This window comes from Nestor notabilis, unplaced genomic scaffold, assembly GCF_000696875.1.
Source record: "Nestor notabilis isolate BGI_N333 unplaced genomic scaffold, ASM69687v1 scaffold316, whole genome shotgun sequence".
NCBI lineage: Eukaryota > Metazoa > Chordata > Aves > Psittaciformes > Psittacidae > Nestor > Nestor notabilis.
In genome coordinates, this window is record NW_009932224.1 from 74,473 (window position 1) to 91,739 (window position 17,267).

The 17,267-nt window shown below is 46.5% G+C and overlaps 1 protein-coding gene across 2 annotated transcripts in view; it reads left to right on the top strand.

Annotated features, from left to right (window-relative positions):
* CTIF (CBP80/20-dependent translation initiation factor) overlaps positions 1–17,267 on the top strand; it is a 117,324-nt gene that overhangs the window by 60,649 nt on the left and 39,408 nt on the right. For both annotated transcript variants that reach the window (XM_010016258.1, XM_010016259.1), the window contains exon 8: positions 16,571–17,012. In XM_010016258.1, coding sequence (XP_010014560.1) covers positions 16,571–17,012 — 442 coding nt within the window. The remainder of the gene's footprint in view (positions 1–16,570; positions 17,013–17,267) is intronic.

The window sequence follows — 17,267 nt, forward strand, 5'->3', positions numbered from 1 at the left end:
ATACTTCTGTAGTTATCAGAGCTCTGTAGGCTCAGGACTAATGTACAGAGAAAGATAAACCTGCATGAGTTCAACAGGACACGCTCCACATGAGCAGATCTTCCGAAGATGTGTATCCGTTACCATTCTCCATATCTGCTACGTCCGTCTGTGCCTAGCAAAAGGCATGGTTGCAGAAGGGTTAAAAGATACTCATCTAAGCAAATTTAATCCTTTCCTTTCATTGTTCCTTATTTTTAATGCCAGGAGGCAGTGGCAGGAGAGAGCTGGGTGCGTTTCCCAGCTGCAGGGTTGCCACCTCTATTGAGAGCGGCTTTGTCATTACATAAAAACTCTGCAACACAAGACTTTTTATTTCTTTTTTTTTTATGATCTTGGCGACTGAAGTGACCCCTGTCCTGCAGACTAAATTTAATCTGAATTGCCAAGCTGCCAGTAGACTTCATGGCATCAGGAAGCTTTTGCAGGTTGTTTTTCTCCATCTCTGCAGCTGATTGAAAGACTTTATGTACCACCGGCAAAACATGTTACTATTATGAAACCTCAATAGATATGTAATGGCCTGCTGGATAAGGTCAGGGTCTTACAGTGTTACTTCACAGAAAGAAAAATAATTTGTCCAGCAAAAATATCCAGAACATCAGTGTGTTGCTGTGGTGGAGAGACATCTAATTTCATCAAAACTCAGTATTTATGAGGTATCTTGTTCCTGTGTTACAATAGGGGCTGATGTGAAGGACAGTGAGCTGTTGACACCACAAGCTGTTCACTCCTTTTCTGCTGCTGCCCATTCTTGTGAGCGTTAGAGAGCAGGGAGCAGGAGCTCATGGTGGCTCTAAAGCTAAGGAGAAGGCTAGCAAAGCAAAAGCTCTCGTATCTCTAGCCTTTGGGGGGACATGGGAGGCCTCATTTCAGTTCTCATCTTTATCAGAGGCTGCTGGGTTTCACATGATCACAGATGCTATTTCAGGGATGCCACCATCTGAATCCCACCGCATGTGTCCATGACTGTGTTGGCCATATATGAATTTGGTACCAAAGTACACGTTACACCTGGAGATGGTCAATGGAGTTTGGAGCATGGTTCACCTCCAAGCATTTGGCCAGGTGACTCCCTTTCCAGTCTCCACCTCCTGTAACCGGTTGGGCTATCATGGAGTTTAGATCCCCACCTCACATTTGGCCTCTTGACACGGCAGACACCTAAAATTAGGCAAATTGAACCCACCCTCTGTGTGATGATGTGTAACCCATACCCCATGCCTGTGTTCTTCATAAAAGCATCTTGCTGCTGTAAGCTGTTCATGGAGCAGTAGTTCTGTATGCTAAGCAAGGCCTGACAGACTCTGGTAGAAGTCCTGCACAAGACTTAATGAGCAACTCTACAGAAAATCCAGTGCTGCATGGAAAGGATGTCCCAGGAATTCCCCTTCCCCTGGGACAAGGTGGGAATTCCCAAAGGTGGCAATCAGAGATGCTTGGAGAGCCCTGGAAAGATTCTCACTGAGATCTTCTGGCCCTCACATAATAAACATGAATCTGGCCATCTTATGAGAACAGGTTTCCTTGCTTTATTTTGCCTTCCCATGTTGACCAGAACCAAGGAAGTCTGAAAAACAAAGAGCTGTGGGAGGAGTTGAGCCAAAACACCTCACACCAGAGGAAGCGCTTGGGATAGGGATTTGTTTCTGGGCTCTCTTCAGCAAGAACAAAGACCTGAGACTGGGCATCCCGCTCTCTCCCATCTCATGGAGAGGAAATCTCTTCTCAGCCAAGGAAAGCAAGGGTTTCCACCAAGATGTTTTCACGCTTGCAGAGAGTGCTGCCTTGGCGCTTCTTGAGGCGGGTGAGATCCTTCATCTGTGTTTACCTCAACCCCTTGTTGAGGCTGCCTGGCTTCACTGGCCAGGGCAAGCCTCCCTTACCCATCAGCTAGGTAGGCAGGTAGGTAGATCAGGTAGATAGATCAGCTGGTAGCTACCTACCCAGGTAGGTAGACCCTACGAGGTCTACCAACCAAGCTGGCTTGGTGCTGCTAATGAGCAGGACTTGACAGGAGTCCTTGGTGTTTCGTGGGTGAAGTGTGTAGTAGGCTTTTTTTGCCCTTCATTTTTCATACAGAGGTATCAACAGAACTGTTGTCAACACAGGTGGAAGGGTTTAGACCTGAGCCCCTTAAAGCATTGGCAGTTCCTTCTACAACCCCAAACTCGTTTTTACTTCAAATAACAGTTTGTACCTCCTTCTAGAAGGTTTCTTCCAGAAGGGAGCTGGTTCATGGATGCCCAGTTGATGAATCCTAAGGCAGGAGCTGGCTGAACTGAGGGAGTCTGAGTTGATGGTGGCAGCTCAGGACATGCATGGCAGTGATGCCTTTGACACTTACGTTTCAGAGAAGACATGAGATGACCCAAATCCTTCGTGGGATTTGGGGAATTGGTGAGCTGTAGCATCCTCAGGTCTGCCTAAGCTGTGTTGTGGATGTGTACGTGCTGCCTTGGATTTGGTCTTAACTGTTAAAAGAAAAGAAATATGTATGCCTAGGTGTGTCATGGGCACATGAAATCGTGGGAGGATCAGGAAGGGACCCTAAAGCAGTGTGGATTGTAGAACTGTGTGTGAATTTTAAAGCTGTTTTCTAGTTTTCATTTAAAGGACAATATTACTTTATGTCAAAATCTGCTATTCTGCATTCCTTATTATCTGATACTGAGTTCTCAGACATCGTCTTGCTGTCCACTGTTCAATCTCTTACAACAAAATGGTTTTCCCTTTTATTTACCCTCCTTATCTTTCACTCTCTGCTTGAAGATATATATATATATACATATAGACACGCACACCTGTGTAACCAAGATATATGCATATACAATCAAGTTGTCCCAGCAGTTTTGTCTCACAAAATGTTTTCTCAGAGGGACTCTAACAATTGAAAACACACTTGTTCCTGCAAGCATCACATTGGCAAGGGATCGGCATCACACTTGCACATGTCCTCTTCAGGCCAGGTAGTTTTTGTGGTGGAAAGATGGCCAAGAGAACCCTGACTATCACTCAGGAGTGTGCCATGCAAGGTAGTCATTTGAAAACTCGTTATAATAAGCTGGCAGCCCGTATTCATGCAATTTTCACGCTGTCTTGAAGGGTTGCACTATTTCCAGAGCTGCTCCCATGCCGATCTATTCATGGCCAGCCTAGGCCTCCTTTCACAAATAAAAATAGTCACAGGAATGGCCCTCACCCTGGATTTTAAGATTGGAAGTTATTTTGGGTGAAGGGGAAGGTGAACGTGTTTTACGGCTGACATGAACGTGTCGTTTTTAAGGCTGTGAAATTTTGGAAAAGCCTTAGAAACCCATTCCCAGAGGTCACCAGGACAAACCTCTCCTGCTGGGCGAGTGAATAGAAATGAGTTCATAATTACAGAGTATAGTAGTGACACGTTTGCTTTTTCACCGTTTTAATTGAGGTTTTCAGAAAGGAAGAGAACTTAAAACAATACAGAAATGTCTTTTGTTCTTCCAGGGCCATTTACTGAAGGCTTTGCAGTGAGAGGAGAGGATGTTTATTAAAGAAAGCAACAATATAAAGATGTTATTTTAGTGCTGAAGTGCTGTTTCTAGCTGGAACAAAACGGAATGTTTCGGATGGACTGGGTACTTGCTGAAAGCTATCATTGAGCTAAATGATTTGCAGTGCATTTACTGAACTCAACACATGGTGTTGGAACAGAAGAAAGAGAGAGGAAGGGAAGGAATTGAAAAGGTTGAAACACCCTTTTCCTTCTCAGTAGGTTTCATTAATTAGGTTTAACTGTGTTTGGGTCTGAACCCCTGAAGCAGCATCTGGAAGTCATGTTTTTGTCCTCCTCTTTATGCTCCTGTCTTCTCCATGCTCTCCTGGGAGCTGGTGGGTGTTTCTGCATCTCTTTGGGGATGCAGAGGGAACATCCCAAAGCCACTGGGGATGTCACAGCCATCCATGCTGAGCAGGGAGTAGAACTGAGCCAGTGTGATGGTGGCTGTAAAAAGCTGCCATTTGTGGGAAAGCTCTTGTTCTGACCAAACTCTGGAGAAGTTTCTTCTTTTCAAGGACAAAAGCAAGTCTCTGGTGGTGTACTTGCCTGCAATGATGAGTAGCAATACTAGCATCTAGCTAGTTCTTCGTGTTTAGAGTGTAACGATGCAAAAATCTCTTCTAGGCAGCTGACAGCACCTAAGCAGAGGTGCTGCAAAAATATTAGTCACTGTCCTACTTAAGACTTATATGCTTTGAACCAATGGTGAAGGACAGGCCACGTTTTCAGGAGCAACTGCAGTGAAGGTGCATCTTGGAAAGGAATCATAGAATTTCTCAAGTTGGAAGGATCCCATAAGGATCATAAGAATCCAACTGCCTGCTCCTTGCAGGACTTCCTAAAACTAAACCATATGAGTAAGTTGCACCAGCTGAAGCTGAGCATCCTGTGGAACTAGATGAAGAACTCACTAATGCATATAAACGTCTCAGAGGTGGCACCAGGAGGATGGTGCCAGACTCTTTTCAGTGGTGCTCAGTGGCCAGACAAGGAGCAATGGCCATAAACTGAAACACAACAAGTTTCAGCCCAACATGAGGAAGAACTTCTTTGCGTTGAGGGTGTCAGAGCACTGGGACAGACTGCCCATGGGGGTTGTGAAGTCTCCTCTCTGGAGACGTTCAAACCTGCATGGACACGTGCCTGTGTGATCTGCCCTGAGTGGCCCTGCCTTGGACTAGATGGTCTCTGAAGGTCCTTTCCATCCTTAACAATTCTGTGGCTCATTATTGGAGCACTGGTCCTTCACGATGAGGTTCCTGGAGGATCAAGTGAAATTCCCAAGTTAACAGTCAGCACTTGCCCTGCCTGCCCGAGCAGAGCCAGCGGTCGCAGGGCATCAGCTGAGGGGTTGGTTACAGGCAGTTTAGAGACAGATCATCATTTCTCTCGGTCTGATTGTCCGCAGCATCGCTGGGAGTTATTACACTGAATTAATTCTGTGAACTGCAGGTCCCCAGAGGACAATATTGTCTCGGCGGTTTGTTCCTAAAAGGGCTCAGCTGGGTGATTGCGTTACTGTGACTTAATGAATTACAGCACGTGAGCCAGGCAGCGGTAATTGCCCGAGCGTGCCGCTGGCTGTGCGTGCAGAGAGCCTTGTGCCACAGCTCCCTACCCAGCTGGGAGATAACTCGCCTTATCTTATCATTGCCATGATGTTCTGCATCAGCGCAGGGGCAGGAGTTCTTAGTTTGCAATTAGAGGGGATAGTGGTGTGCTGGAGCTGGTTGGGAGGTCAGTAAGAGCAGGAGGAGGGCTGTGATGGGTAACACCAGCCTGCCTGTCTTGGTCACCAGCAATGGACACCAAGAGGAGCATGAGAAGAACCGGGTATGCATGTAATGCTGCTTCCCAGCAGTGCTCTCCTCTTCCTAACTTAATGATCTTTAGGTTCATTTCCAACCAAGATGTATGATTCTCGATGAATTTACACTTTGAGGATCTGCAGGACCACATTTGCCCACCTTAGTGTTCAGTAGATCCTGATGGATTTTCCTTTTGTGACTTTGGCAATGTGCTTTTTGAATCCTTGCAGACTTCTGGAGCTCACATCTCCTATAGCGAAGCTTGACAGTTTAATGGTGCATTATGTGAATACCTCCTTTTGGTAATAACCATTCTTCTTTTCGTGTCGTTAGAAGTGAAGTGCTCACAGGGCTGTGCCTGCAGGTTAAGTGCCTGTTGAACACTACCTTAACTCTTCAGTAGTGTTCAGCAAAGTGGGAATCAGCGTTCAAAATAGGGTTTGACATTTTGAAAGCAAGACCATTGACAGAAGCATTCAGCAGTGCCTGCTCTGGGATCACAGAACCATTGAACGGCTGCTCCACATACCATCCAGCCTGGCCCTGAACGTTTCCAGGGATGGGACATCTACCATCTCTCTGGGAAACCTGTGCCAGGGCCTCATCACCCTCATAGTAAAACATTTCTCCCTTATACTTATTCTGAATCTCCCCTCCTTTAGTTTAAAACCACCACCCCTTGTCCTGTCGCTATAGGCCCTACTAAAAATCCTGTCCCCATCTTTCTTCTAAGCCCCCTTAGTCTCCCAGTACTTAAAGGTCTTTTAAAGGAGTACTCTAAGGTCTCCCCAGAGCCTTCGCCAGGCTGAACAACCCCAGCTCTCTCAGCCTGTCTCCCAGCCTGGAAAGGTGCTCCAGACCTCGGAGCATCTCCATAGCCCTCCAATCCAAGGCACCTTCGTCATCTTGCTTGTATTGGTGTTGCTTTGGTAGCTGATGATGTGACTTGATTTTAACCAAGCTGTCAGGAAAGTCCGCATTGTATGGGCAGGAATGTGTGTTGGGTGGTCTTGGGTGAATCAGATGTAGGAAGAGCCACAGGGAACCAATGCAAGAGCTGTCCGCAGGGAAGACAGTTGGTGGTTTATTGTCCATCAACCTCAAAGTGCGTATTGGCAGAGGGCTGCTCTCAGCATCCCCCCTTTCCCTGCAAGGAAACCCAGGCAGAAAGGAGGGAAGGGGCTGTTAGTGGACCTTCCCCCCCTGCAGACCTTGCAGTGAACCCTTGGCACCAGATCCTCATATATGCAAACCCAGTCACCCATCAGTCTGTCCTTCAAGGCTGCTCTTTCAGTGTCATGTAGTGCAAAACACAACTGTCTACGTGATGCTATTTCAGCCAGGCAGAATTGAGGGAAGGAAATATAGCGGCAGGTTCCTCTGCACTAGGAAACCGATCTGTTATTGAAATGGCTTTCTCTTTGGTGGAGTGTTTCCGGCATGGCTCCTCAGTACTGGAAATGGATTTATCCATCTACACCTTGTTTTCCAGCACAAGTTCATGGAAGTGTTGTCAGCAACTGTTTACTGGAGTGAATATGAAGTGAAATAACTTGTTTATTTCTCCTGCTTTCAATGTCCTCTATAGACAATTCTTTCTTCACTAGAAAATATAAATATGCCGTTGCTGGTGATCTCTTGGAACGAGCACTGAGGGCTTTCTGCTGCCACGTTGCTCTCCAAATTTATCTGGCAACTGAACTAAGGGCAAGCAGAGGTTGATGCTTTTGATGGGTAAAAAAAGGTTCCATGGCATCCCCTGTGTCACACAAGGTCTTCCCATAAGACCCGGCCCATTTGAAGAAGCCCAGCAGCACTTCCAGTGGTGTGGCTGCATGCTTTGGGTGGTGACTTCCAGTTCTTGGCCATGGCAAGTAGCCACCCTCTCTGCAGGAGAGCATTTACCACCCTGCTCCTTCTCCCTGCAAGCCCAAGATGGGGATGTTGGCCCTGGAGACCTGGGAGGGAGCGAAGTGCTGAAGCTCTGCAGGGCCTCCTGGCATGGTTAGTGTGTGAAGAAGTTGCCAGCTCAAGTTGTTTGGGCTCTTGTTGCAGAAACAATATTTCTGTCTGACCCCAGTTAGCAACTGATGTTTGCAAAATAAAGAAGTCAAGGCACTGGAAATACTTTCCATTCCCACTCTTGTCTCAGCCCAAAATATTAGTATTAAAAATATTGCATCTATTATATGCAGCTAATATCTCTGCTGGCATGTAAATCACCCAGGGATTTTTCATCTCCATATTAAAAAAAAAAAAAAAAAGTTAACTACGCTCTATTTTTGGGTATTTGTTAACTGTTTTGTTTCCATTTATTCCCACTAAAGCCACAGCAGTCTGTCTCCAAGGGACCATCTGTGGGAAAGAGAGTCCCTGGATTGATTGGGAAGGTGCCGGGGTCATTAACAGGCATGAAGGCGCTGAGTATCTGCTCTTTCTCTGATAATGTCTTTATTTAGCGTGACAGCCTCCGGGGCACGAGTGGACAACAGGCTTCTTTCTTTCATTTAAACTAACATTGCTCCATCCATTCCCAGCATTGTGCAGATGCTATGGATCATCCCAATTCCCTGATTAAAGCAAAGGCCAGCAGCCACGTGGCACTGGAGCTGCAGAAAGTGACCCGGCTCTGTGCCTTCCCCACAATCAGTGTGCTCCCATCCAAACTGATGAATGGAAACTCAGCCAGGAGAAAGTTAATTTTTGGAGTGAATCAGCTCAACACATCCATGCAAGTGTTGGGGGTAGCATGGGAGAAGAGGTGGGAATGGGTTCAAGAAGACACAACTCCTCTTTGGACAGTGGGACACTTCGGTAAACATTTGGGAAACTGCATGGAATTATCACTGGGTTGCAGTAAGTCAATGTCCAGATGAATCCTAGCTCTTCAAAGCTCTACACTAAGCTATAGCACGCTGCATCAATTTTAAAGCAATTTATTTAATGTGTTGATAAAGGGTTCTGGCACACATTCAGTCTAAAGCATCTCTGCTCCTTGGGTTGGTGTTTTACCAGATCCCCGTGTCGGAAGTAATTGCTTGCCATTGACTTTGGGTCATCTCATGTGTCTGGGCAGCTGTTAGGAGATCCTGTCAGATCTTGCCTTAGCTTCTACAGCAAAGACAATTCTTTCTTCACTAGAAAGCACTGGTATAAATAGGATATGGAAAAAACCTAGGACGTCTCCTCGCTGCAGGTCAAAGAGTCACAGAGGTCTAAGGGAAGACAGCTGAACAAAAAGGCAGCAGGTGGGGGCCTGTACATACTATTTAGGATGTATCTTGAGGGACAGGACCATGGAGGGATGGTGGTGGGCTGTGTCTGTGCGTCTTGGCGTGGGTTTAAAGTTTATATCTCTTGGAGGATTATCAGATCTCGGGATAACTGATCAGCCCTGGTGTATTTTTAAAGGAGGCAGCCTGGAGTCTGAGGTATAAGCTTTTTTATTGCTAAGTAGTAAAAGATTAATCTATATTCATTCAAGTCACATTCTTACCAGGATCCACTCAGCAGACTGTGGGAACCTTCATGTGCTGTGGATGTGTCTTTCAAGTTTAGACTATTTTGTCTAAACTGGATCCAGTTCCTCGTCACTGTATTTTCCTATGGTTTTCATGTAATTTTTGCAATCATGTTTACGGTACGCTAACAATCCAAAAACACGATTCCAAGTAATGTAGTTTATGGAGAGAACCATTTCCAAGCAATTTCTACATGGAATCACTGCAGTGATTTCTACACCAGTCTGGGCAGTCTGCCTTGAAGACCGGGGGGTGTCTTCCTAGCTGGTTGCCCGCTCTGTGCAACAAGGGCCCCCATCTGGACATCCCTAATGATTTGTGGGAGATCCAGCAAAGCATTTAAAGAGCTGTTTTGGAGCTATCTCACATGCCATCTGTACTTGGGATGTCTTTCCCAAGCTGGTGTTACAAAACAGCTACTTAAATTCCTCCTGAAGATTCATTTCCATGAAGCTTAGAAGAAAATAGCTGACTCAGTCAGCCTGTGCGGCCAGGCATTGCAGAACGTGAGGGCTTGCATTGGACTTCAGCAATAGACTGAAGTTTGTTCTTCAATGCTTTGCTGAGTCTGCTCCCATAGACTTTGTCTCATGTCCTTTCATCCCAGCAGCACTGTCTCTGCACCTGCAGCACAGTCTGCAGAGTGGGTGCTCATCTGGTCACCCTGTAAGTCCCTTAGTTGTTCAAAAGTCCTTCAAGTGTTCAAAAACCATGTCGATGAGACCCTCAGCGGTATGGTCTAGTGGTGGCCTTGGCAGCCTTGGGGTAATGGTTGGACTTGATGATCCTAAAGGTCTTTTCCAACCTAGGAAAGGTTGATTCTATGATTCTATGTGAATGAGATGTCCATTACCATGGGGGGAGAAGTAGTGGACACCAGTGGTATGAAGTGATGCTGCAGGAAGGCACAGGGAGAAATCAGGTCCATTTCTGTGTGTGGAAAGGTCAAGTCTTTCAGTATCTCATAGCAGAAGATAGTGCACCCCAAGATGAACCATGCTTTGTGTCAATCCTACACCCATGTAGGATGAGGACCAATTGCATGAGCACTCTGGCTATCTCTCTGTGAAGCCCTTCAGTCATCAAATCATAGGATTGTAGAATATTTTGGGTTGGAAGGGACCTTAGAGCTCCTCCAGCTCCAACCCCTGCCACGGGCAGGGACACCTTCCACTAGAGCAGGTTGCTCCAAGCCCCTGTGTCCAACCTGGCCTTGAACACTGCCAGGGATGGGGCAGCCACAGCTTCTCTGGGCACCCTGTGCCAGCGCCTCAGCACCCTTACTGTAAAATCAGTACTACCCTGTTGGTTTATAGTGAGCCCAGTGATGTTTTAAAGGCCAAATTAACTCATCTCTAGCAAACAAAGACAGATGTTTTGCTGACAACTCTCCCTTGGGTTGTCAGCAGCGGTTGTACCCCAAGACCAAGGTGGTGACAAGAGGAGTTGTGCCTGGCTATGCAGCTTGTCTGAAGGTTTCATAATGCTTTTCCCAGCAGCCAGATGCTGTGAGCCTCATCAAAAACATCTCTACCCTCATAGTGTTGTTTTTGTTGGCTGTGCTTGCCTTCTGGAGTTCATTGTATGTTTCCAAGGGTGCGTACATGCAAGATCTAAAGGACGCATTATATCTAAACCCTACAAAGATGGTATTAGATCCTAATCACCACCATTTTGACAGGTGGATTTTGTACGCTTCCAAAATGCTGTGTCCATACAAATGTGTGGTCTGGGTCTGGTGGTTGGGGTAGAATTTAACCCTGTTGACAGAAAGGCATAAAAGAAGTGTGAATAATTTCATTTTTGTTCTCAGGAGTGAACATGACATCTTGTTCCCTTCTCATCTGACAAAAATGCAAACAAAAATTAAACTGGAGCCAAGCGAAATCAGTTTGAGAGAGAAAGCCAAAGCGAAAACACACAGAAGTCCTGTGTTCTTCATCCTTGGAGCTGGTCTTGTTGCTTTCTGTGGGGGTTTGAGGTTTTTTATTTAATTGTGTGGAACCATTAAGCTTTTTTGAGTGTTTCTCACTCTCGGTCATGGCAAGGATAGAAAATGGCCATGGCTGGACCGTGTTGCTCCCTGCACCATAGCAACAATGAGTTCTCATTATACACACACGTAAAACACTAGAATACCTTTGGTGGAGGTAGGATTGGTGAAGAACAATCTTGGAGGAAGTTGAGCCTCTAGAATAGAAATTCAGACCTTTCTCCTCATTATATTAATAGCAATATTCTCCAGACATCCAGGACCAATTTTAGACCCTGTACAATTGCACCAGCTCCTAACTGGGATCCTTCAGGCTCTGTAGTTTGGACCACAGTGTCCCTTAGATGCCCAAAGCCAGTGATGATGGGTATTTTGACCACAGCAGCACTGCCAAACCCTTCCAGCAGTGCCCATTGCCAGTCCTCCAGTTATCTGTGGAGCTGCATCACACAAGGTGAAGCAGCTGTTCTGGCTGGAATATGCTTAGTACAGAAAGGCTGGGCCTGGATAAATTGGTTTGTTCAGGGGATGTTTCAGAGGACTTTGTTTCTTCCTGCTCTTTCCATTTCCAGGCTGGGTATCCTGGGAAGAACCCAGTTGCTATCAGTCTCCGAATTTAACTCTTTCATTGGTGACTTGGAGAGGTGGGGTTTTAATTTCCCTACTTCAATGGAAAATACTATGGGATTTTCACAGAGAAGATGGAGAGAGATGGCCCTTCTTCCCATAGAGCCATCTCACCAGTCCTCCGTTCGAGGTGCAGTTGCTGCATGCCTTAGGGGTGCTTTGCTCCTCCAGATTTGTGGATAAGCGGGTTCTGAGGTCCTCATGAGAGGGGAAGAAGATCTTAATCTGGCTCTTATAACAGCAATTGCTAATTAATGACAGGCATGTTAACAGCAAAGATGATCACAAGATGCTCCCAAGAATTAGCATCATATTCCTGGGCCTGATCTTGCTACAGAGGTGAGATTCTGCCAGACCAGAAGAAAGGGTGTAGGGGAACTTTCTGTCTGCAAAATGCAGTGAGGAACGTTGCCATTCAAGTAGCAGAAGGATGAAGGGGGTGCAGAAGGTTTGACCTTGGCCGTGGCACCAAATCTTTATTCTCAACCTCTTGCCTGAGTGGCTGCAAGTCTGTATTATCTGTGAATTGCTGGGTGGCCACATCCATGTCCGTGAGGTTTCAAGCACTGCAAAAAAGCAGGACAAAACCAGCATCCCTCCCCTGTGAGGAGCTTAGCATGCCCTAGAGGGTTTGTCCCATGGGAAAGTTGCCTGGGATTGAGGGCAAGAGCGATGTCCAAAGTTGTTCTTCAAAGGGAAGAGCCAGCACATCCAGAGCACCCCGTCCCTGAGCCCACGGATGGGATCACTATCCATTCAGCCATACGGGATGCTCTGCACCGCAGGGTGAATGTCTCGAGTGCCACTGGAGTTGTAGCTCTGTTCCTCTCACTATTTGCAAGCATTGCCTAACCAAATCTCCGTGCAACCACCAGAATGTAACCCCGCGTTGTCCTCCGGCTCTCCGCATGCCAGACAAATGGTGGGGGCTCTCAGAGGACTCGTCTCGCTCAGGGGGATGTGAGCAGGGCTGACGGGACGGAGCAACTGTGTTTTAGACCACAGCTGTCCACGTGTCTGGAGTTATTTTCCCCAGCCTTGTGCCTTCCAGCCCCTTTCCTTGGGAGCAAACCATGTAGTAAAAACTTGCAGGAATCCTGTATTTCTGAGCACGTAGGCTGGTAACCACCGAGACAGCTGAAGCCTTAGATTTGTTTGTGTAGGCTCCTCCGACAGAGCAGACATTTGTCACATCTAAATTCTGTTGAAAGGTATCTCGTTTAGTTAATTAAATAAAATCAGTGGAGAAACGATAGCAGAAGCGATACCATCCTATTTCCAGCTTGGCAACCCTGACTGTCTCCCCTTGGTTTTTAGTACTTCTGGAGTTTCTTTGTGACTCTGAATGTCTCTTTAGTTTCCACATTGACCGATGGCCAAATCCCTCGTCCCTCTGAAGACAGGGGGAGTTTTGAGCTGAATCAGAATTTGGCCTCTGAAGTGAAAATAGTTATTTAATGTTAATGGAGTCAAGAGGTAAGAGACCACTGTGCTGTCTAGACACATTTTCTTGTAGCAGTTCCCTGCAAGGCACCATGTTCTTACAGCAAAGGATGAGCAGAGGGACAGGAGGATTTCCCCTTAACTGTGGCATTTTTCTGGGGTGAATCCTTGCTTTTCTTGGAGGTGTTGGTGTGTGATTCAAGCTTCAGCTGTTCCTCCCTTCAGCATTGCAAACTTAAAAGCCTGGGTTGGGAAATGCCTTCGGATTTCTACATGGTCTGGTTCCCTAAACTTGGCGGGTCACCCCAAGCCACCATCGTGGCACCTACACTCCAGCCCTTGAGCAAGCATGAGGTTGTTTCCATCAGCTCAACCCACAGTGGGTGCATGGGGTGGGATGCCTTGGTCCCCATCTTACCCCTTCCTGGGGCTGTCTGTGTCCCCAGCACCTTGGTCATACCTGAGAGCAAGGATGGGTCATCCCAGCTTCCCAGGCTTTGCAGTGCTGTGCATCTAAAGAAAGTTCAAAGATCTGGGCCCCGTTCTCCCTGCTTTGGCTCTTCTTCCCTGCAGAGTCCTATTTCTTCTTGGCTTTTCTTCTTTGCTGGGGTGTTGGGAAGATAAAAGCACACAACGAGTCTTTGCCTGAATGCTGGATGCTTGTCTAGACCCCTGCCTGCTGCCAAGTCACGGACGTTGCTCCTTGTTTGCCATTCTCCTTCCTTTGCCTTTTATTTCTTGCATTTTTTTTTTCCCCTAACTTGTTTAACTCTGGTGTTTTCCGTCCTGTGGTTGGTGACTGCAGAGCTTTGGTTTGTGTTTGCTCTACCCCTTGCCATGGGGATATTGCCTTTTAGCTGTCCTGTACAGGGACGGAACTGCTTGTCTTCTGCCTATGGCAAAAGCCCCAAACTGAACAATTTCACACATTCCACATTGGCTTAACTGTTTGGGGTATTTTTTTTTTTTAATCTTAAACCTTTTTTCTCTCACATCCCTTAAACAGAAACGGTTTGGTTTATAGGATCATTGTCTTTAGGGGAAAAAAGTGCTCCTGCACACATTTCTTGCAGGCATTTGCAGCAGAAGTTGGTTCCCAGCTCATTTCCAGGCATTTTGCCTTACCTCTGCTTAAACTAAAGCCGTGTTTGTGTGCAACTTCTGTAATTTTTGTGCAATATTTGCAACTTAAATACAGTAGCAGCCTCTGTGGCTTATAACCCATGGCTGCAAGTGTACCCAAACAGTTAAACTCCAATGTCTGAGTGAAGAGAAGAGCAAAACCACAGAAAGCAAACGCTGAATTGTATCAGCAAAACTCCAGCATACTTAAGCATGTGAGGGCTTAGTGCTAGATAAGGGCTTTAACTAACTTTTATTTTGACATTCCCCTTCTAATAAGCGTTGCCCTTTACAAAGCGGTTTATGTGATTGCGTTACTGAGAGGAAACAAAGAAATGCCAGGAAAACTTGATGTGGAGAATCTGTACTCATAAAATGCTTGTAAGCTCCAGAAAACAGGAAAGCTTCCCCCACGTCCTTTTTTTTTTTTTTTTTTTTTTTTTTTTTTTTTTTAATTCCCTGCCATTCAGCTTGCAAAAAAGAAAAGAAACCCACATCGAATATCTCAGAAAACTGGATCTGGTGGTCTGAGACTAAACACAAATTCCTTCCACTGCCACAAGGAACAAGCCTCTTCATCCTGTGTTCACCAAACACGAGCCCTCGCTCTTTATGGTTAAGAGCCAGTTGGCCTTGGAAAATAGGTTTTAACTCCTGGAGATGCCAAGGAATACAGATTTGATGGTGAGATTGCTTTGGCAGACAGGGTTGGAGGCTGTTTAGCCACTGACCATTGAAATGTATTTGTGAATGGCCACTTCCTTCATTCAAGCACCCTTAGCTGAGTGGTTCAGATGATGAAAATAAAATTAATTGCTCCGTGATGGGTTTAAAATAAATGCTGCTATTTACTGTAGTGCAGGCAGTGATTTGGGGTAAGGATGAGGCTGAGCGGGGGGATCATAACAGCTATAACCAGTGCAGATGCAGACCAGTGTGGTCACTGCAGCACTCATAGTTGTATCCCCATTTCGGGGGATGATGCTGGGGAGATGTTGCCCAAAGAAGTGGTAAATGCTCCATCCCTGGCAGTGTTCAAGGCCAGGCTGGACAGAGTCCTGGGGGACATGGTCTAGTGTGAGGTGTCCCTGCCCATGGCAGGGGGGTTAGAACTGGATGATCTTAAGGTCCTTTCAAACCCAAATCATTCTATGATTCTCTGTCCCGTGTCAGCCTCCAGTTCTGCTCCCAGCAGCCTTGTAAGGAGCAGAGCATTAAGGAAGACATCCCCTGTGTTCTCAGAGCCAATAATGAGTGTTAAAAGGGCAGCAGGCATGCAGGGAGTGGCCACTGTGCTTAGGGCTAGCATTGTGCTGTCCCGGGTGAAGGCAGCTGACACCAGGACCATCTCCATCTTAACTACGTCCTTAATGATGGTGTTCCATCTCTGCCTTCTCCACTTGGGAAAGCCATGCTGCAGCCCATGTGGAAATATGAAATGTTCAAGACTGCCAAAGCATTTCTTCCATTCAACCACTGTTTTTTTGGGGACTTGCCATCTCAGCTTTTGGTTACAGCCAGCACACGAGGGCTTGCTCATCCCTTCTGAGCCATTGTAGTCTCTTGAGCAAACCATCTGCAGGCAGTTCCTCCTCTATGTGGCTGTTGTGTTATCCATTTGGAGCTGTATTCACATAGCCTCCTATCTGGAGGTAATGGTCCTGGCTCCCTGTACTGCCAGAGCCCGGCAAAGTCCTCATCTTCTTCATCCATGCGCGTATCCTGTCCCAGCATAGCAGTGATGAAGGACATGCATAGAGAAAGGCCAAACAAAATCATTTGGTGTGGGCACCTCTTTTAGTCAGTAATTTGCTTTTTAGCTTTTTATTTTCCCACTTTGATATTACTGATACACTTCAAATGGTTCACTACAAACCAGTGAAGCAGTATGCTGTGTTGGTGCAGCAGAGGTGGTAGCAAGTGATGCTGTAGGCTAGTTGTATTAGGAGTTCCTTAGGTCTTCAGGAAAAAATTCCTCCTGCTGTTTCTTGCCTGACTGACTTCCTGCTGCTCAGCTGGCACTAAGTAAGTCTTCCCTGGTTTAGTGTGGAAGCAACACAGAAAACATAGAAACCTGGGGGAGATTTTCCTGGAAACCAAAATCACGTTATCTAACTGTTCATGGAAACTTTCAGCTGAAATATGCTTGTTGGTAAAAGAGATTTAGAGTTGTGAGTTGGTACTAGGTTGTGTTAGATGCCAAGAAATCGGTTCTCCTTTGTGGTAGGGACACCCACAGAGTCCACCCACAGAATCACATAATCAGTTCAGTTGGAAAAGACCTTTAAGATCATCAAGTCCAACCATCCTCCAGCACTGGAGGATGACACTAACCCATGACACTAAGGGCCTCATCTACACAGGTTTTGAACGTTTCCAGGGATGAACCCACCAAGGTCCAGGCTGCTTGGTGGGACAGATGTGTTGACCAAATGGAACCAGGAAAAGGTGAACTAATGACTTTCTTTGGCTTTCCCAGGCGACAGCAGAGACTTCCTGGTGGGAACAAGTCTCAGCAGCACGCAGATCATCAGCAAGGTGGCACCAAACACAACAGGGACCACCAGAAACTATATCAAGGAGGCCAGGCCCCTCACTCCTCAGGCAGGACGGGCCACCATGGCTACAGCCAGAACCGGAGATGGCACCACAACCAGAAACACTCACCCAACGACAAAGAAACGCACAGAAACGCCAAAGAGACTGAGAATTTGAAAATCGAGGACACCTCCGTCTGCACGGTGCATATCCCCGTGGAGACACACCGAGGCCCAGAGGCTGTGGAGAAGCAGTCTCAGCAGTACAACCAGGAGTCAGAGACCAAACGGAAAGACAGTATTCATGAGCGCATTGGGGAAAGACCCAAGATCAATTTGCTTCAGTCTTCCAAAGACAGGCTGCGGAGGAGACTAAAAGAAAAGGTATTATTTCTTAGAGAAATGTTTAGTTTCCCTTCTTCCAACAATCTTCCTGTTGGCCGTTCTCCATACAAAGGGTGGGGGACTCAAGGGACCTTTCCAATAGCACACCCAACAATCTCCCATTGTTGACACTTCTCTTGAAGTGTTTTCATGCTTCTTCAGGAGGCCTTTTGTTGACACAGTGCTAAAGCTCTTGGTTGAGGTTGCTACTAAGTTCTCCAAGAAGGACTGGGAACTCTTTCCCTACCACCACCG